This window comes from Symphalangus syndactylus, chromosome 16 (genome assembly GCF_028878055.3).
Source record: "Symphalangus syndactylus isolate Jambi chromosome 16, NHGRI_mSymSyn1-v2.1_pri, whole genome shotgun sequence".
Taxonomy (NCBI): Eukaryota; Metazoa; Chordata; class Mammalia; order Primates; family Hylobatidae; genus Symphalangus; species Symphalangus syndactylus.
Window position 1 is genome coordinate 63,193,391 of NC_072438.2, and position 22,208 is coordinate 63,215,598.

Here is a 22,208-nt window from a genome sequence, read left to right on the forward strand (position 1 = left end):
AGTTTTACAGTTTCAGGTCTTAGATTTAAGTTGTGTGTTTGTGTGTGTGTGCATATAATATATACGTTTATGGGATAAATGTGCATAGATTGCATAATAGTCAAGTCAGGCTTTTAAGGTATCTGTCACCCCAATAATATACATTGTACGCATTAAGTAATTTCTCACTATCTCTCCCCTTTTATCCCCTCACCCTTCTGAGTATCCACTGTCTATTATTCCACTCACTACATTCGTATATACATGTATTTTAGCATTCACTTATAAGTGAGAACATGCAATATTTGTCTTTCTGTGTCTGGCTTGTTTCACTTATGATAATGTGACCTGTACTTCCATTCATGTTGCCGCAAAAGAAGTGACCTTATTATTTTTTATGGCTGAATATTATAGTATTCTATTGTGTATACATGCCACATTTTCTTTATCCAATCATCTATGGTTAGGCACTTAGTTTGATTCCATATCTTTGCTATTATGAATAGTGCAGAGATAAACATATGAGTGCAGGTGTTTTTTTGATGTATTGAATTCTTTTCATTTGGGTAGATGACCAGTATGGGATTGCTGGATCAAATGGAACTTCTATTTTTAGTTCTTTGAGAAATAGCCATACTATTTCCCGTAGAGGCTGTACTAATTTACATATATATGTCGTAAGATAAGGATCCAAAATCATTATTTGTCATGTGGATATCTAGTTTCCCAACATCTTTGTTAAGGAGACTGTCCTTTCCCCATTGTGTATTCTTGGTATCCTGTCAAAGATAAGTTAATGGTATATGTGAGGTTTTATTTCTGGTCTCTATTCTGTTTTATTGGTCTATATGTTGGTCTTTATGCCAGAACTATACTGTTTTGATTACTGTGCCTTGTAGTATGTTTTCAAATCAGAAGGTGTGAGGCCTCCAGCTTTGTTTTTCTTTCTCAAAATTATGAGGGTTTTTGTAGTCCTAGGTGATTCCGTATAAATTTAGGATTATTTTTTCTCTTTCTGCGAAAGGCCAGGAGCTTTTGATAAAGATTGCATTGAATCTATAGATTCCTTTGGGGAGTGGTAACATTTGAGCAATATTAAATCTTCCAGTCCATGAACATATGATGACTTTCCATTTGTTTGCGTCCTCTTTAATTTCTTTCTGCAATGTTTTGCAATTTTCAGTGAAGTCTTTTGTTTCCTTTGTTAAGTTTATTCCAAAGTATTTTGTTCTTTGTGATAATATTGTAAGTGGGATTGTTTTCTTAATTTTCTTTCAGACTGCTCATTTTTAGTGTATAAAAACAAAACTGATTTTTAATGTTGATTTTGTATTCTGCAACCTACTAGATTCGCTTATTAATTCTAACAAATTTATTTATTTATTGGAATCTAATTTTTTTACATATGAAATGTTACCTACAGAGATAATTTTGCTTCTTCCTTTTCTATTTAGATACCTTTTCTTTCTTTTTTCTTTTTTTAACCTAACTGCTCTCACTAGGGTGTATAGTATTATGTTAAATACCAGCAGTAAGAATGGCTATCCTTGCCTTCTTCCTGGTCTTAGAGCAAAAGCCTTAAACTTTCACTATTAAGTATGACTATGGGCTTGTCATATGTGGCTTTTATTGTGCCAAGGTATATTTCTTTTATATCTAATTTGTTGAGCATTTTTATCATGAAAAGATGTTGAATTTTATCAAATGCTTCTCTTGCATCTATTGATATGATCATGTTATTTTTATCCTTCATTCTGTTAACATGGTATATCACATTAATTGATTTTTATATGTTGAATCATCTTTGCCTCCAATGGATAAATCCCACTTAATCATGGTGTATGATTCTTCTAATGTGCTGTTGAACTCAGCTTGCTAGTATTTTATTCAGGATTTATTCATTTATGTTTATTAGGGATATTGGTCTATAGTGTTTTCTTCTTGTAGAATCTTTGTCTGCCTTTGGTATCAGTGTAATGCTGATCTCGTAGAATGAATTTAGAAGTGTACACTCCTCTTCAGTTTTTTTGGAAGAGTGTGAGAAGAATTGGCATTAATTCTAATAGAATTCACCTTTAAACCATCTGGTTCTGGGCTTTTCTTTGTTGAGAGATTTTAGCAACTGAATCAATCTCCTTACTATTATAGGGTTGTTCACATTTTCTATTTCCTCATGATTCAGTCTCAACAGGTTGTATGTTTCTAAGAATTTATTCATCTCCTCTGGTTTATTCCTTTTTTGGTATATAATTATTTATAGTAGCATCTTATAATCCTTTATGTGGAATTAGTTGTAATGTCTTCTCTTTCAATTTTGATTTTATTTGAGTCTTCTCTCTTTCTTTCTTTAGCTAAATGTCACTTATGTTTATCTTTTCAAAAAATTCCTAGTGTTGATTTTTTCTATTGCCGTTTCTATTCTCTATTTTATTTATTTCTGCTCTAATCTTTATGATTTCCTTAATTCTACTAACTTTTGGCTTAGATTGCTATTCTTTTTCTAATTCCTTGAGGTATAGAATTAGGTTAAGATTTTTATCTTTTTTAATATAGGCATTTATTACTGTAAATCTCTCGGTACTGCTTTTGCTGCATTTCATACGTTTTGGAATGTTGTGTTTTCATCTCATCTTTTTTGTCTCAAGATAATTTTTTAAAATTCCATTTTGATTTCTTGTTTGACCAATTGGTTGTTAAAGGATGCATTGTTTAATTTCCACACGTTTGTGAATTTTCCAACTTTCCTTCTAATATTGATTTCTAGTTGTGGTTGAAGAAGATACTTGGTATAATTTCAGTACTCTTAAATTTGTTAAGATTTGTTTTGGGGCCTATCATGTGATGAAACTTGGAGAACATTCCATGTGTGCTTGAGAAGAATGTGTATTCTGCTGTTGTTAAATGAAATATTCTGTATATGTTTGTTAGGTTCATTTTGTCTAAACTGTAGTCGAAGTCCAATTCCTTCATGATTTTCTGTCTGGATGATTAATCCAGTATTAAATGAGGGATATTAAATTTCTTCCTATTATTGTATGTTGTCTATCTCTTCCTTCAGTTCTGTCACTGCTTTATATATTTGGGTGTTCTGATATTGGGTGTGCATATATTTATAATTGCTTTATCTTCCTGGTTGACTTGACTTATCCAATTATATCATCATATAATGCCCTTCTTTGTCTCTTGCAGCAATATTTGACTTAAAATCTATTTTGTCTAACATAAATATGGCCACTCCATTCTCTTTTGGTTACCATTTGCCTGGAATATATTTTTCTATTCACTTTCAGCCTATGTATGTTCTCATGTCTAAAGCAAGTCTTGTAGACAGCACATAGGTCTTATGAATTGATGTTCTTGCTTTTTAATTACATTTTTAAAAAATTGTATAGGAAAAGACTTACTATTGCTGTCTTGTTAGTTATGTTTTTCTTATTGTCTTGTAACTTTTTCATACCTTTTTTTCACCATTGTTATCTTTATTTGGGTTTATTGATTTTTTTGTAGTAATACTCTGATATTTTTTCTTCTTTTCTTGTATCTTCTATAGATTTTTTCTTTGTGGCTACCATTAGTTTTATAAGAAATATCTTATAACACATTATTTAAATTAAAAAATAACTTAAATCACATACAAAACCCCCTACTTCTCCCTCCACATACTTTATGTTACCAATGTCATAAGTTATATTTTTTATATTTTCTATCCATTAATTTTTTTTAGCTATAAGTTATTTTTAACATTCTTGTCTTTTAACTCTTATACCTGAATTGAAAATGATTTACATATCATTATAGTATTATAGTATTCTGTATTTATCTCTATATTTATCTTTACCATTAAGTTACATATTTTCCTATGCTTTTACATTATTATTTAACATGTTTTCATTTCAACTTAATGGAATCCCTTTAGCATTTCTTGTAAGGTAGATCTAATGGTGATAAACTTTCTAGGCTTTTTTTTTTTTTTTTTTTTTTTTTTGGTCTGGGAAAGCTTTACCTTTCCTTTATGTTTAAAAGACAGTTTTGTCAGATATTGTGCTCTTGTTTGGTTGTTATTATTCTACTTCTGTCTGTCTCACAAGTTTTCTGCTGAGAAATCTACTTATAGTCTGCAATTTTCCTTGTATGTGACTAGTCACTTTTCTCTTGTTATTTTAAAAATGCTTTCTTTGTCTTTGATTTTGGCAATTTTATTATAATTTGTCTTGGTATTGACTTATTTGAGTTCCTCAGATTTGGGCTTCTTGAATCTGAAAGCCTATTTCCTTCCTCATATTTGGGAAGTTTTGGCCATTATTTCTTTAAACAAGCTTTCTTTCCCCTTTGTTTCTCATTTCTCCTCTTTTAAATTTCATAATGTGTATATTGGTCTGCTTAATTATTTTCCGTAAATCCTTAAGGATTTCTTCTCTCTGTTTTATTCTTTTTTCTTTTTGTTCCTCTGACTGGATAATTTCGAATGATCTATCCTCAACTTAGCAATATTTTTCTGCTTGATCAAGTCTGCTGTTGAATATCTCCAGTGGATTTTTTCAGTTCAGTTATTACATTCTTCAGCTCTAAAATTTCTGTTATTTTAAAATATTTTCTATGTTTGATGAAGTTTTTTTTTATATATTGTTGTCCTGAACTAATGAACATCTGTATGATGGTTATTTTTAATTCTTTGTCAGGTAATTCACATATCTCTGTTTCTTTGAGGTTGGTTTCTAGAAATTTATTTTATTCCTTTGATTTGATTATTTTCCCATTTATTCATATTTCTTGTACATTTGTGTTGGTATTTATGCACTTGAAAAAAATCCATCTCTCATAATCTTTACAAACTGGATTTGTAAAGGGAAAGGCATTCATCAATCAGCCCAACTAGGGATTCTGGAAGACTCTCAAAACTTTTCTGTGATATGTCTTCTCTAGGCCTGTGCATATAGATTTCTAATTAGAAAGATTTATTAGATTTTTTCAGGAGTTTTTAATCTCTGACTCCCTCTGATGCCTGACTGCTGTACTGTGAGTCCTCTGAAGAAGCAGCACACCACCTGCTATTTTATATTCTCAGAGCTTCCCAGGCATCTAGAATATGCCAGGTCCTATCAGTCCCCAAATCCAGGATATTCAGAAAGTAACCCCTTGGGTATCCCATCAAAAAGCAGGAACATTGGATGCATACTTTACTTTTCCCTTTCCTTCCTGAGGGAGAGGCTGCTGAACTGTGTCGGCTTCTGTCAGCTTACCTCAGGCCCTCTGGAGGGGCAGCAAGTTGCCTAGCAATTTTGTTTTCAGTGACCACCAGACACTTAGAATACTCTGGGTCTCATTAGCTCTCTTTTACAGGTGAGACAAAAGCCAGTCCCTTAGGCAGCCTTCTCCAAAAGTCAGAATGTTGGACATGCAATCTAGTCTCCTCTTTCTCTCCCTAGGGAGAATCTGGGAGCTCAAAGTTTCTTCCCAATTGCATGACTCTGCTGGAAGGAGGGACTCTGGTGAGAGGATGCCAAAAATCTTCCTTCTAGATTTGATGTGGCACATTTCTTGCTCACCTGGAGTGCAGGATGTATCATAGAGGAAATTGATCCATGTATTGTTGAATCAGTGTCTCCATGAGAGAAAGGAGAGGCTGGAGCGTCCTATTCTGCCATCTTGCTGACATTACTCCTAACCACACTTACCTTGTTTTTCTTCCTTCACTTCCTTCACTACATGCTTCCGTAAGATTATCTTTGTGAGCTGTAGCCTCTTTTATTGCCATCTAAAGAAATCTTAGATTACCTTGGGCTCAGACCTTGCCTCCTTTTTTCTATTGTTATATATTTACCTTAGGTGAAAATATCTAATCCAATCACTTGAAATAACATCAATATGCTAGTGACTGCCAAGTTTAAATCATTAGCTCAGACCTCTTTGCTGGACTCTATCCTCATATATCCCACTATCTTCCCATCATATGCATTTGAATTTCCTATAGAAATCTTAAACTTAACATGACCCAAATAGTGCTATTAATATCAACATCCATTGCCAAATGTGTTCCTCCTCAAGCTTTTGCCATCTAAGTACTTTGTATCATTACCTATTAGTTTCCCAAGCCCCAAAACCTAGGAGTGATTCTTCATTTTTATTTTTTACTTAAATCCTAAAACCACTCAAGGAATAAATTCTGTGGAATATTTCTCTAAAATATATCTACAATCCTTCCATCTTTCACTACTGCCACTATTATAATCCTAATCTGGCCACTGCCATCTCCCACATGAATATTTCCACTGTTCTTCAAACCAGTTTTCCTGCCCTCATTTTTGACCCTTAATACAGAGTATCTTTCAGAAGTGTAAGTTAGGTACATAATTTGCTTATATAAAACCCTCCACACCTGCAGTCCCAGCTACTTAGGAGGCTGAGGCAGGATGATTGCTTGAGTCCAGTTCGAGGTTCCAGTGAGCTCTGATCACACCACTGCACTTCAGCCTGGGCATCAGAGCAAGACCCTGTCTCAACACTAAATAAGTAAAAAATAAAACCCTCCATTGTAACTTACTAAACTTACTGGTTCCTGTCTATTTTTCTGACCTCAACTCCTTTCACCTTTTCCTTTCTCACTAATCCTATCCATACTTTCTGGCCCTCATACCCTCCAGGCTTCTTGTCTTAGAAATTTCGTTGGCATCTTCCTCCAGATCATCACCAGGCTTCCTTCTTTTCCTCCTCTAGTCTCCAGTGTGACACTTCCTCAGGAGACATTCCCTGATCATGCTAGCTAATTCAGTCTACTCCATTTTTATCATTTTTCTAACAATTACTTTGTCTTATTCATAGTGCTTAAACATTATCTAGTGCTTGTGAATAACTACTTTATTTGTTTATATATTTTTATTTCTCAAATGAGTAGAATATAAACTCTTCAAGGTCAGGACCTTGTCTGGATCTTTCCTGGTGCCCTGGCCTATAGTCAATGTCCAATTAATATTTGTTGCTTATCAAATGATGAAATAAGCATAGGAAGACTCTGCCCTTGCACAGAGGCTTCTGCTCTGTTGATCTAAGAGAAAGAGAACCCAAAAAGAGTAGTCAAGTGAGCTCCTTTTTTTCAAAATCTTTCAAGAAGCCCAAACTGAAACAAGTTAATTCAAGCCAAGGAATGATCTTGTTACATTTCAATAAAGACTATCCTGGCCTTCAATATTTTTTGAATGAGGCACATGATAATTGAACAAAATAAAATAAGATTTTGTTTCAAGGAACAATTTTTAGCCATTATGGCACTACATGTGCAATCACATTTCTTATTTCTATATTTATATACTTAATGATTACTAATCATAATAAAGGCTTTGAAGAAATTTTAGATTGGACTATGCCTTCAGAAAAAAAATGTATGCTATTTTTAACACTGCTTTGGTTTTTAAATTCACATTCTAATTATCTGTAAGTTGGTAATTCAAGTAGGATCAGGTGTTATATCTGTAAAACAGCTGGGGGATTCATGCGATGGTCAGTCTTGGTTTAAACTGTGGCTCTGCTACTTACAAATTAGCTCCAGGGGAATCACTAAATACCCTCTGAGGTGCTATTTTCTCAGCTCTAAAATTGAGATGAGTACGGTATTAACCTCATATTCTTTGTTGTCAAAATTCAACAGGATAATAAACATAGTATGTGTATCACACAGTTAGTAGTCAATAAACGTAGCTCTTTCGACCATTACATCATGTCTAATTAATCTCATTTACTTTCCTAACAGGGTCTCTGGCAGGGACTGCCTGTTTCTCTGCCTCTCTAGCTCCTTTGTTTCTTGTCTCACCTCAGTTGAAGACTCTAAAATTTTCTGTCTTTCCATTTGAGGCTCAGCTCTGCTTAGCCTCCAGAAGCAGTCCAATCATAGACTGTGAAGACAGAGAGTAAAGAAAGCTATTTTAATAGTTAACTTATTGTGTCTAGCACTCAACTTCTCTGATGCAGCTGGACATAGAAAAATGGACTGTTGTGGGAGGGGCCGACATGAGGTACCCAGAGAGAGTGATAGAATCTTCCCATTGGTGGAGATGTTAGCCAGACAGATATAGTGACAAGTGATTGGGAGAATATCCTTATCCAGGGAGGACAATGACCACCAAGAGTTTTGATCCAGCAGAGGAAACAGAGTCTAATATATGTTGACAGAGATAATAGGAAATCCGAAAGCAGATTTCCCAGAAACACAGGGAAGATTCAGCCAGATTGGACTTCATTGTATGATATTTACTCACCCAAGTCTAAGCTTTGGACAAGCTTGTATCACCAGACTTTTCTGTCTAAGCTTAAGTTCTTCAGCCCTGGACTGTACTCATATCCTAGAATGAGAAGGGTTCCATGGAATTCTTCCTGCCCAGGCTCCTGATGCCTCATACTAACTGAGCTATCTCTCACTGTGGAGAAAACTTCCAGTTGTTACAAGGCTGATTGTAACCTCTTGTAACTTGATTGTAACTTGAAGATTAATTGGACCTACTCTGATGAGCTTCAACAGGACTCATACTAAAAAAAATTTGGAACATCAGAAAATGAACTATGTAAGAGCAGGTCAGTAGAAACCTGACTTAACTATGGTTTGTGAGAAAAAGACCTAGGGCAAGTAGCCAACTGGTGATAACTGACTGTAAGTCAATAGAGTGACGTGGCAGTGAAAATGTGTAATGCATACTGGGCTGCATAACCAGATATAGTTTGTAGAGTAAGCAGTGTGGTAGTCCTGCTGATTCTGTTCCAGGAAGAGCCCATCTGCAGCATGGTGCTTTGCTCTGGGATTCAAGTTTCTGCAAAAACTCAGGAAAGCTTCAGTGTGTTTTAGTGAGGGGGCTGGGACTGAAGGATTGGGATTGTGCGGGAGGACACTACCAGGTCATAACTGAAGGTTCTGGAAGCCACAGCAAATGGAATATAGCCTTCTTTCTTCAAATACATGAAGGAGGGGGTCTCTGGAGTTCTAAATTAAAGCAACCAAAGAATACAATTTAGAAGGATGAAGGTTTTGGCAAACTGAAATTAAGGAAAGAAACTTTCATCGGTGTGATTTTTTAAGTAGTAAACTCATCCTCTTTAGTAGAAGTGTATAAAGAGAGGCTCATGGCTATCTTCCAAACATCTGCATTGACACAGGATTTGAGCTCAATGACCTTTAAGACATTTTTTCACTCTAAGATACTGTGTGATTTTGGGTGTGTTACTTGGCCTCTTTGAATGTCTTTTTTCTTACCTAAAAATGAAAGTAGAATAGTATCCATCTTCATAAGATTATGTGTGAATTAAATGAAATAATTGGTGTGAAACATTTAGTACAGCGCTTAACACCTACTAAGTTCTCAATGAATGAGTTATGAGTTAATCTAGCAAATTATTGACCAACTGAATAAATCAAATCTCACCTATCCTTGTTTATACCTTACTATCCTCTATCAATAACATGGTTCTGGTCTTCACTTCCATTTCTTATAAAGTTTTATTTATTTATTATTTAATTGCCTACAAGGATTTAGCAGTTTCTTAGCAGGTGGGACATGAAACTGAAAATTGAATACAGCAGGAACAAATCTCAATTTAGGACCTGAATGTTATTTCCAGGACTATTGGATTAAGAACAATATTTTAACATGACAGTAGATGGAATTTATTTTTCTCGTATGTCAATGTAATTATAGAGACTTCTGCAATAGAAGATGTGCAGACTGCAGGCTATGATCAGTCCGTTACCTATACACAGGTTGGGATTACCTGGGCAGTTTCTGAAGTCAAGGTGCTAAAATGACCCTCAGGACAGAGTTCTTAAAATTTTATGAGCAATATGTTTCTCCCAAAAGCAAGCTTACCATTTAGATATTTTATATTAATGAACAATTCATCTAAGGGCCATTTAAGCAATTTAATAGGGCATACAGTAATATTTGGCAACAGTATTTGCCTACTAAATGTTGATCAAATAAACGATTTGGAAAAAGAAAAAGCTGCTGGACTTCAAAGCCTAGAAATGCAAGGATAAACACTTTGCAAAAAGTTGCTCAAAACTAAAGGTGTGTGACTAATGCATACAGTAACTTAAACATGGCTCACCTATTTTGGTCCAAATTGTTCAATGAATATGTTCAAAAATATTTTAGAATACAGTTAGTGGGTGTGTGTGTGTGTGTGTGTGCATGTTCCAGGATCTTAAGTCACAGACTTTACGAGTACAAGAATTTACTTAACCAAGTCAATCTGCTTAAGTTTTGAAAATCACACATATAGCTGCAGCCCCCTATACCCCTAATGTTCATATTAAAATGGGTATTACATTTTTGGGGTCATAACTGGCAGTCTTGATTCCTAAAGTGGAGCAAGTCACTTAACACCTTTTTGCTTCTATTTTCTTACATATTAGATGGTGAGATCAATAACTGCCTCCTCAAAATGAGAGGAATTATACATTAATGCATTTGGAGCCTTTAAAAATATGTATGAGAATACCAAGATCAGTAAAATTAGGCCATTTAATTTTGTGTGTGTTAGTGGTGTTGACAGTATTTTGGATAGGGGAGGACCAAAAATGGCAATTCAAAATCTGAATAGAAAAAGAATGTGAATTGCTACTTCTAAAATATTTCATCTGATTCAGCTATTACCTTTTAAGATTGAAATATTGTCATATTTTTTAAACATTTATTTTTTAATAGTTGTAAATATACATAATGTAAAATTTACCATTTTAATCATTTTTAAGTGTGTAGGTCAGTGGCATTATGTACATTCACATTGTTGCACGGCCATCACTGTCATTCATCCACAGAACATTTTTCATCTTGCAAAACTGAAATTCTGTACTCATTAAGCTTAAGCAATTATATTTAAAAATTACTTCAAAAATAATTTTTATTTCACTTATAAAGCACTTTATGTATTACGAAGATATAGCATATATTTTATCTTATTTTTACAGTGACAACCTTTTAAGATGGGGTCTCAAGGCTCAGAAACATTCAACAACTTGCTAAATCTCATCCTTCTGGTTAATTGGAGAACCAGAACTTGAACTTAGGTCATTTGGCATCCGGGCCAGTGTTCTTTCCTGCTTAATCTCATAGGTAGTGCAAAACTCACTCATTGTCTGTTTCACCTGATCTCTCAAGTAACTGGGATTATTTTTAATTTTGGTAATCTACTGTAAACTTTGTGCTTGCTTTGCAAGTTCTCCTTTAATCCTAAGTATTTGGGATTTGTATTTTGTTCTGATGAGATTAAGATCATGTCAGGTTCACTTTAATTGACATCCTTAAAGCTTCAAATGATGTAGGTAGAAACTGATCTTAAAATGAACTTGTCCAATGAATGAACCTTGAGAATATTATGCTAAGTGAAATAAACCAGCCACAAAAAACAAATACTGTATGATTCCACTTATATAAGACACCTCAAATAGTTACATTTGAAGACACAGAAACTAGAATGGCCGTTGCCAGTGCTGGGGTGGATGGGAAATGGGAGTTGTTTAATGTGTACGGTTTCAGTTTTACAAGATGAAAAAGTTCTGGTGATTGCTCATACACAATGTGATATTATTAACACTACTGAATGGTACACTTAAAAATTGTGAAGATGGTACATGTGAGGTATTTTTAAACCAAAATTAAAGAAAACAAGAAAAGAAATGGCCTAGTCAGATTTTTAAAATTGTTTTTTGACATAAGCACCTTTTGCCCTGTAGTTTTCTGCAGTGTTCCTAATTTTCTGAGGCTCTAACAGCAAGAAAGGGCATCCTCTTTAACTTTGCTTCCAGCTACATGGCCGATAAGTTTGTTTGTTCCTCTTGTTATTTCATTCATGGTTTCACTGATTAAAGATGGCCAAATCACATTACTTTCTTAGGTCTCTGCTTCTTTAGTGTGATACCCATTAATGTATTATACTTTGTGCTCTTAAGCATCCTGCTGGTAAGGGTTAATGGAATAATATATGGGAGGCTTTCAAATTCTTTATATTGAAACCATCTTCCTAGACTTGTAAGTACGTTGAGTCACGTGGCCCAGAGATAACCTACAAAGACAATTTCTCTTCATGGATAGGATCAGTAGCACCATAATACAACTTGGATTCAGGACTCATTCATTCAGAAATTACACACTAAACAGTGAATATGTTCCAGGCTATGCTGGGAGCTGGAAATGGAGATAAACAAGCTAGATTAGGCATTTCCATTCTAAAGTTAGGAAGGAGATTGTAAACAACTGCAGAGAAAAAGACCCATTGAAAGAATTCACCTAAGGCCCGAAGAAGCGTATCTTTTTTTATTGACATATCTGAGTTCCAGGTTAAAAAAAAAAAAAGTTATCTTGAAGGACTTCACTTTTCATTTTCACATCAAAATTTAGAAAATGGGCATAATAACTGGTAGCCCATCATATGTCCTTACACTGTAAACACTGTTATTTAGGTCCTTATTCACGTGGCTTGGGCTCTGAATATCCAATTAAAGAGTGAAAAATTCAGTCTTACTTTTTGGTAGGCGCAAATATCCAGAAGAAGTCCTGACCTATTCATGTTTCACAAGGGCTTATGCCCTGCTGTCCATGCCAAAAGGGGGGAGAAAGGAAGGAGGCTGTGGCTAAGGGTCTCATCCTAGAGGGCAAAGCAGTGCCCCAGAAGCTTCTCTCCCTTCTTTTGACCTTGTTCCAGACACAGCTCAGTTCCTTTCACAGTTTTCTTTCAGGTGTGGTGGCAGTTACTTGAATCATATCATACTTGTTATTTACTTGCACCTTCCATTTCAGACCTTGACAGGGATAATTTCAGCAAATAGCATCTCTGCTTTTGACCGGCTTTTTTCAGAAGCTGTTGGAGAGTACTTGCTGAGTTTTAGGGTCCCCCTGCACCTTAGGATCCTAAAGGAAGTTGTTTCAGAGGTAATGAAAAGATAATTGTTGGTTTTGCTCCATATGTGTGATTCCAAAAGTATTATCTGACTCATCTCCAGTACGCTGAGTAGCTCTTATGCAGGCAGAAGTCCAGTTCTGGGAGATCTAGCTAATGTATTATAGCATTATGTTCATAGGAAGAGATCACAGTAATTGTGACCATTTGTTAAAGGCTGCTGTCTGACAGTCACTTACATGTATTAACTCTAATACTTATAACAACTCTGTATAGTCAATATCATTCCCATTTTACAGATATACAAATGGAGAGACTAAATATTCAGGAAGTATTAGATGAGGCAGACAGAGAGAGAGCTGATGGATTTCCATGTCCGAGCTTTTTTCCTTTCTTTCTTTTTTTTTCTTTTTTACAAATTAGGTCTTCATTATTTCTTCAGGACTCTCTCCATTGACAATTATAAATTTGGTGGGTATTTTTCTGACTAACTCATTAAGTGCATACTAATTTGACCCCTTTTAGAAACAGTCAGTATTAGTATACTTTAATGCTTCAACTTATATTTCCACTATGCTATAACTTTGTTTGTTTATTTATTTATTTTGAGACGGAGTCTTGCTCTGTCATGCAGGCTGGAATGCAGTGGCATGATCTCGGCTCACTGCAACCTCCACCTCCCGGGTTCAAGCGATTCTCCTGCCTCAGCCTCCCGAGTAGCTGGGACTACAGGTGCCCGCCACCACACCTGGCTAATTTTTGTATTTTTAGTAGAGATGGGGTTTCACCCTGTTGGCCAGGTTGGTCTTGAACTCCTGACCTCAGGTGATCCACCTGCCTTTGCCTCCCAAAGTGCTAGGATTACAGGTATAAGCCACTGCTCCTGGCCCACTATGCTATACTTTTAACAATGGACCTAGACATTTTGTTAAATCCTTAAACAAGTAAAGGAACAAACTAAACAGTACTGAATTTCCACAAGAGTGAGATTAAAAAAAAAAAAAGTTTTCTTAATGCCTTAAACCCTGAATTGTGTTTTTTCTCCATACCCAACCCCTGGCTGCAAAATGTCATCATACCAATTTTTATTAGAAGAGAAAAAAAGCAAATATTATAAATGGAAAAAAAAAAACTGTGGTACAGCTACATCAGCTGCACAAGTACCCGAGTGGAACTTTAAATCCTGATGTTATATTCAAAAGGACATTGCTGTGTCCTGGAGCTCAGAGAGCCTCTCAATGGGTGACTCATTGGTCCTTGACCCTGGGAGATGGCATTTTGTTTTTGATTGCTTTTTTATCAAGAGTTTAGAACCTTTCCCAGTATATTGCTTTCAGGGCATTTTTCTTGGCTAATATTTGGGCAAAAATTATTTTTATTCCTATTGAAAGGAAGGTTTTCACCAGAATTCAGAACAGAAAAGCTTCGGCTCGTATCCCTCTAAAATAGTTTGGTTTCATTATAATATCAACTGACAATCATAACAAATGCATTTTCCCAAACTTTGAGACAATGCTTTAATAGAAAATTAAATGAAAGAAATAAATTCTTCTAGATTATTTTCTCCATTAAAAATATAACAAATGTAACCAACATTTAATAATTAGTTTCTGTATTCTAGGTGATATATTAGTTGTTTTGACAAGTATTGGCAAATACTTGTATGTAATGAACCTATAGGGTTCTTTTCTAAAATATAGAATTTGCCCCTTTAAGGTAATACTATGATTAATTTCAACGATTTCAAATAAATGTTTTTAAAGTCTATGCCTACTCTCTCTCTCTCTCTCTCCCTCTCAGCAGAGTAGTAAGGACCAATACAATTTAATCTATTTTATAATGCAAAATTATTATTAGTATATTGAACTGTATATCACAAAGAGATATTTTGAAGAAGCTTTTGGTATGTACACAGCTGTTTATGACTATATTCACTAAACTATACATCTATGTTTTTAAGCTTTTGTATTTGATTGTTATAGTTTTTTTATCGTGGTAAAATATACACAACATAAAATTTACCATTTTAAACGATTTTTAGGCATACAATTCTGTGGCATTAAGTACATTCACATTATTATGCAAACATCACCACTCTCTATCTCCAGAATTTTTTCATCTTCCTCAGCTAAAACTCTATACCAATCAAACACTAACTCCTCCTCATTCTTCCCTCTCCTAGCCTCTGGCAACCATCACTCTACTTTCTGGCTCTATAAATTTGATTACTCTAGGCACCTCATATAAATTGAATCATGTAATATTTGTTTTTTGTGACTGGCTTATTTCACTTTGCATGGGTCTGGAACTTTCATTTATACTGTATTGTGTATCAGAATTTTCTTATTTTTTTAAGACTGAATAATATAGTATTATATGAATATACCACATTTTGTTTACCCATTCTTCTGTCAACAAACATTTGGTGATATGATTTGTCTCTGCGTCCTCACCCAAATCTCATCTCAAATTGTAATCCCCACGTGTTGGGGAAGGGGCCTTGTCAGAGGTGATTGAATCATGGGGGCAGACTTCACCCTTGCTGTTCTCATGATAGTGAGTTCTCACAAGATCTGTTTGTTTCAAATTGTGTAGCACTTTGCCCTTTACTCCCTTTCTGCTGCTCTGCCATGTGAAGAAGATGCTTTCTTCCCCTTCGCCCTTCCGCCATTATTGTAAGTTTCCTGAGGTCTCCCCAACCATGCTTCCTGTACAGCCTGTGGAACTGTGAGTCAATTAAATCTCTTTTCTTCATAAATTACCCAGTCTTAGGTAGTTCTTCATAGCAGTAAGAGAGTAGACTAATACACACCTCTTTACACTTTGCTGTTTGTTTTCCTTTAGCTGAAGAGTGATTTAGCTAAGTTGATTATAATCATTCCTAAAACAGAAGTAAATAGTCTCTGAGTGAGGCTTTGAGAAATGTTTAATTAAGTAAAGTATATCAGCTTTAGTAAATACATTTTATGATATCTGTTTTAATCACTGAAAGGCCTTCCTATTTCATATACTTTCAACTTATTAATGATGTTTTAGATAATTAATATTATAGGAGTGATGGCTTCTAGAAAAGTGACACAGTTATTTAAATTAAGATTTTAAAATCTAGATGTTAACTCTGTATGATTATATGTTCTGGTAAGGGATCAAATATTGGATGATATCCATAGTAAAACCTTTTTGCTTTAAACTCATGAATTATTATTACTTATGGTTGCTTATTTTGTATCTATGTCAAGCCCTTTGTTGCTCAGCTAACAAATCTGCTGAGAATTGAGGAATTGAGACCAAGCTAAAGATCAACTCTCTAACAACCCAGCGCTTTGGTAACAGATACCATCACCTTTAAACCATCATTGCATCTTAAAAGGCAAAGCGTTAAGTCACTGCAATGTCATCTCTGAAACAGAAAAACATGGCCAGCCTATCATGAGATGAGGGTGGAATAGCAGTTAGCCATTGCTATACTTTGTCAGGCATTTTGTATGTGCCTAAGCCATGCAACCCACTCCCATCCTGCTCCTAGACAGTATATGTCTGTCACTAATTCTTAAAGTCTCTACTCCTGGCAGAGTCTTGAGTGACTTTGTAATTTTCCCAGCTATTTTTATTGGGCCATTCTGACCTAGATCATTTGAGGGAGGAAAGAGAGGCTGCTAAAGATATGAAGGCTTTTAATGAGCCTCTTTTCACTGAAGTCTTTGCAAATTAGGTCAGTTGCAATCTGATGAAAGCAGGGTATAGTCTGGCGTGGATAAGTAGGAAATTGCACTGAGATATAGGACAGCCTCTTCAGAATGACTTCTAATGACCAGATGAGGTTTTTTTTTTTTTAAATTTTTTTTTGGAAGCAAACTGCAATGCTAAGAAATCCAGAGTTTGGAAGCGACTATGGTGTAAGGGGGCTGGAGATTAGAATCATGGGAGGGACATCTTGATCCTGGGTACCACTTCAGACCAAGGAGCTGTGAAAATATGCACCTGATTCTTTGATGTACTCTTTAAACGGAACCCAGGCAAATGTCACAGGCCTATTTGCAACAAGGATGCTAGCACACAGAAAAGGTAAGAAGTTGGCCCGAATTTTTTGAACCAGGAGTGACAGGTATGGGGATAGGATATAAGTCTTCTGATTCCAGAATCCTGATTACTTTCTTTTGTACCATGCTAATAAACTTGTTTTTGTTTTTAAATGTTTATTGACAATCTATAATAAACTCTATACTGGGAGATAAAAATAAATACTGGGTATTATAGAAACTACAATGACTGCTAGTAGTAAGTACCATTTATATACTGTTAGGGTAACATATTATTCCCATTTTTCAGATAGGAGAACTGAGGCCCAGAGAAAAGAAGTAAATTTTCTCCAAGTTCAGAGGGCCAGAAACATATAACATGGGCTCCAGATTTTAGGAGATTAAGGGAATTTTTTCAGGATCACAGGGCTAGAAAAATAATATGTGGGAAATAAAAACAGTATAAGTTGCACAAGGTTGGCTAGGAGAGGAAGGCCTTGAACATGAAAGGTCTAGAGGAGGGGGTTTCAAACTTTTTCTATAAAGGGCTTTGAAGGTGATATGGTCTCTGTTTCAACTACTCAAACCTGCCATTGCAGCATGAAAGTATCCATAGAAACACAAAAACTAATGAGCATGCATATTTTCCAATAAAGCATTATATATGAACTCTCTTAAATTTTAATTTCTCATGATTTTAATGTGTCACACAATGTTGCCTTTTTTCTCAACCAGTTAAAAATATAAAAGTTTTCTTGGCGTTCAGGTTGTACAAAAGCAGGTAGCAGGCTAAATTTGGCTCATATTTCACTTGTTCTCGTGTTGCCAGTACATTACGTGTGTGTGTGTGTGTGTGTGTGTGTGTGTGTGTGTGTGTAGGGGGGTGTATAATATGTATATATAATTTGTATTTACATATTTTATATATAAATATATATTTGCAGCAGGAAATGGGAAGAACATTGTCATTGACAGACAAACATGACTATCTATGGAAACTACATTTTGTAAACATCTCAAAAGCAGTGGAAGATTAAGGTGTTATGCACTATGTCTCCCCAGAATCATTTTTGACCCTTATAAAAGCCTTGATGGAAACACTAGGACCTCCCTAACCTTTCTGTACTTCAGTTTTCTTTTCTGTAAAATGTGGATAATAAAAGTAATTGCTCTTCGTTGGTGTCCTCAAGACCAACTTCAGGTTCAACAGTTTGCTAGGGGGACTCACAGGACTCAGCATATGGTCACATTCACAGCTAAGATTTAACTACAGTGAAAGAATACAAAGAAAAATCAGGAAAAAAAAAAGCACATGAACAAAGTCTGGGAGAAGCCAGGTGCAAGCTTCCAAGAGTCCTTTCCCAGTGGAGTCACACAGAACATGTTTAATCCTCTCAGCAACAAATGGAGACAACATGTATAAGATGTTGCCAACCGGAAAAGCTCATTAGATTCTCAGCACCCAGTTTTTATTAGGGACTGATGAGGGAGGCAGACTATACCTGGCATGTCTCAAATTCTAGACACCTAGATGGTTAAGAAGATATTCAACATAAACCATATTATTTGTCCAAATAGTTGAGGCACATTGAGGCATTCTTATTAATTCTGGTAATGGTGAGGACATGCCTGAAATTCAAGTTTTTAGATGCCAGCCAAAGGTAAACCTTGTAATAAAGCCTTTCTAAGGAGAGCAATCAGGTCTGCTATGTAAACTTTTTTCTGCCTACTCTCCCAAAGTGGTGAGAATCAAATGAGATAATGTACAGACTGTTCCCAACTTACAATGGTTCAACTTAGGATGGTTCAACTTACGATTTCTCTATTTTATGATGATGTGAAAGTGATACGCATTCAGTACATGCCTGGATTTATGATGGGGTTATGTACAGATATTATTCATGTGTAATGCCATTGTAAGTCCAGAAGAATCTGTATTGTACTTCAATAATTCTCAGCAGAGAATGAGCCTACAAATTGCACACTTCACTCTCAGCAGATTAACCAGCTGGCAAGAAGTATTATACCTAAAGAGAAAATCTCACATGGTCTCAGATATGGCACATTCTTTTGTAGATATCTTTTTGTGTTATGAATCATTACATACACCTATCACCACATAGAAAAATGCCATTAATTTCATCTGTCAAACTATAGCAATAACAATCATTGCTTCCCCAGTAATCTCTTGAGTGTTATCCCTTATTGGCCAAAGACATCCACACACAAGAGGCAATGTCATCCTGAGGTTCAGGATTCCTCCGAGAGTGGAAGATACTTCTTCTCTGTTGGAGGCCGAAAAAGTGAGGGTTGTGATCAACTCAGTGTACCACTGGAGGCTATATGAGTAAACAGTAAATTGTTTCTCATAAATGCAGAATGTTGGCAAACTGACAGACTGCATCTGCCACCCAGAAGGAATGCAGAGGGCAGTCATGCCCCAAGTGCAGTGTTTCTTCTGATTAGGTACATCTGAAGCCCTATAGTAATAATATGAACTTGTTATAAATTAAGCAGCTGACCAATTGTTACCTCCTCCTCCCTGCTTTTGCTACCCAATAAATCCAAAGGGCTGTGGAATTTCAGGGGCTGCCTTTGCTCACTAGAAGCAGAGAACTCTCTTTTCCTTCCCCTGGACCCTTCCTTTAAAACAGTTTCTTTTGTCTTAAGTTTTCATTTCTATGTTCATCCCTTCATTCAGTTTCATAATGACGGTCTCAAGTAGTCACAGCAGTAACTGTTGTAATGACGGTCTCAAGTAGTAACAGAAGTAACTCTTGTAATGACGGTCTCAAGTAGTAACTGTTGTAGTGATGGTCTCAAATAGTACTTGTGGCAGACAGCCACAAGTGGCACCTGAACAGGGACAAACAGGCACATCAGGGACAAACAGAGACCTGAAGAAACCTACAGGGATAAATAGAGATAAGTAGGGATACATAGAAAAACCACAGTGAGATACCATCTCACACCAGTTAGAATGGCCATCATTAAAAAATCAGGAAACAACAGGTGCTGGAGAGGATGTGGAGAAATAGGAACACTTTTACACTGTTGGTGGGACTGTAAACTAGTTCAACCATTGTGGAAGTCAGTGTGGCGATTCCTCAGGGATCTAGAACTAGAAATACCATTTGACCCAGCCATCCCATTACCGGGTATATACCCAAAGGACTATAAATCATGCTGCTATAAAGACACATGCACACGTATGTTTATTGCGGCACTATTCACAATAGCAAAGACTTGGAACCAACCCAAATGTCCAACAACGATAGACTGGATTAAGAAAATGTGGCACATATACACCATGGAATACTATGCAGCCATAAAAAATGATGAGTTCGTGTCCTTTGTAGGGACATGGATGAAACTGGAAAACATCATTCTCAGTAAACTATCACAAGGACAAAAAACCAAACACCGCATGTTCTCACTCATAGGTGGGAATTGAACAATGAGAACTCATGGACACAGGAAGGGTAACATCACGCTCCGGGGACTGTTGTGGGGTGGGGGGAGGGGGGAGGGACAGCATTAGGAGATACATCTAATGCTAAATGACGAGTTAATGGGTGCAGGAAATCAACATGGCACATGGATACATATGTAACAAACCTGCACATTGTGCACATGTACCCTAAAACCCTAAAGTATAATTAAAAAAAAAAAAAGAAATAAATAGAGATAAATAGAGATAGAGACAAATAGAGATAGGTAGCGAAAGACAGGGATTTGCAGGAATTCACAGGAACTAACAGGGACCATACAGACAGATGAGATAGATAAAGACTAGCAGAGACTAGCAAAGACTAGTAGAGACTAGCAGAAGCCAGCAGAAACTTGCAGGGACAGACAGGGACAGACAGGGTCCTATAGGGACTTGAACGAGGAAGGTCTGCTGGAACAGAAAAAACTAAAATCAACCAGATGAACGAGAAACCCCGTTACAAGTCTGCTGGCAGCAGCATAAGGTCAGTGCTCTAAAAAGGTACTGGTCAGTGCCCTAGAGATACAAAGAATGGGAAGTTTTTGAATCAGGGTAAGATGGGGAATAATTTTGTTATTTCTTTTCTCTTTTTTGTTTGGAGTTTGGTACAGACCATCTTTTTGTTACTATTTCAGGGTTTGAGAGAATTTTTTCCCCCACCTACAGCACCTATCAAGGGTGGTGAACAGGAAAGGGAGGATGAAAATTGGCTTGTAATGTCTTCTTCTGTGGCTGCGGAAATGCTAGCTTTGACTTTGGCTCTAGCTTTTGAGAATGCAAATACGGATTGCAGAACACCTGGAAGCACAGGATTAGATCTCCAAGTCAGAGAATGGGTTGCGTTAGTTGGAGGAGATAACCTCACTAAGATTCCCACTGGTATTTGGGGACCTTTGCCAACAGGACACATGGGATTAATTTTGGGTAAAAGTCATCTTAACTTACAGGGAATTACTGTAGTCCCAGGAGTTGTTGATTTTGATTGTGAAGGAGAAATTCAGATAGCAGTGGTAATGTCACAAGATATTTGGGTTTTTGAACTGGGAGAATATGTTGCTCAACTGTTGCTTATTCCCTGTAAATTGCACCCTTCTTCACGAAAGGAGAAATAAGAGAATCAGGGATTTGGAAGTACAACTAGGAGAGAGATTTATCTGTCACAACCCATGGCGTTTAGTGGACCCACCTGTACAGTACAAATTGAAGGCTGCACATTTTTCAATTGCCTTTCTCAATTAATTCAAAAACAAAAAGGGAGAAATGTTGGAGGCTGAAAGAATGAGGGTCATGATCAATTCAGTATACCAGTGGAAGCTATCTGAGTAAACAGCAAACTGTTTCTCATAAATGCAGAATGTTGGCAAACTGACAAACTGTGTCTGCCACCCAGTAGGAATGCAGAGGGCAGTCACACCCTAAGCACAGTGTTTCTTGTGATTAGGTACATCTGAAGCCTGTTAGTAATAATATGAGCCTGTTATTAATTAAGAAGCCTACCAGTTACCTCCTCCTCCCTGCCCTTTCTATCCAATAAATACGAAGGGCTGTGGAAGCTCAGGGACTGCCTTTGCTCACTAGAAGCAGGGAGCTCTCTTCTTCTCCTGGACCCTTCCTTTAAAACAGTTTCTTTTGTCTTAAGTTTTCATTTCTACCTTCATCCCTTCATTCAGTCTTGTAATGATGGTCTCAAGTAGTAACTGTAGTAACTGTTGTAATGACGGTCTCAAGTAGTAACTGTCGTAGTGACTGTCTCAAGCCACAATTCTCATGGGTTTCCTGAGGGTTTGTAGATTAGTTTGAAATTTAAGAAGAGGAAGGGGCCTCTCGTAAATTTACATGGAAGG

The 22,208-nt window shown here is 36.2% G+C and overlaps 2 protein-coding genes and 1 long non-coding RNA gene across 3 annotated transcripts in view; 2 read left to right on the top strand and 1 right to left on the bottom strand.

The window, feature by feature from the left end:
* Positions 1–22,208, top strand: part of PLCXD3 (phosphatidylinositol specific phospholipase C X domain containing 3) — a 190,196-nt gene that overhangs the window by 10,423 nt on the left and 157,565 nt on the right. The gene's annotated exons all lie outside the window — the stretch shown is intronic.
* LOC134732750 (uncharacterized) lies at positions 3,839–21,430 on the bottom strand. The gene is made up of 3 exons (XR_010116234.1): positions 21,310–21,430; positions 8,857–19,730; positions 3,839–7,021 (listed from the first exon to the last, which is right to left on the bottom strand). It is a non-coding gene; the product is annotated as an uncharacterized lncRNA (long non-coding RNA).
* On the top strand, positions 19,643–21,476 carry LOC129464383 (deoxyuridine 5'-triphosphate nucleotidohydrolase-like). The gene is made up of 2 exons (XM_055245527.1): positions 19,643–19,827; positions 20,560–21,476. The coding sequence occupies exon 2, from the start codon at positions 20,922–20,924 to the stop codon at positions 21,474–21,476; it is 555 nt and encodes a 184-aa protein (XP_055101502.1). The 5' UTR covers positions 19,643–19,827; positions 20,560–20,921.

Excerpts from the sequence above, each read along its gene's own strand:
- LOC129464383 (XM_055245527.1), top strand. The coding sequence starts at position 20,922 with ATGGGGAATAATTTTGTTATTTCTTTTCTCTTTTTTGTTTGGAGTTTG.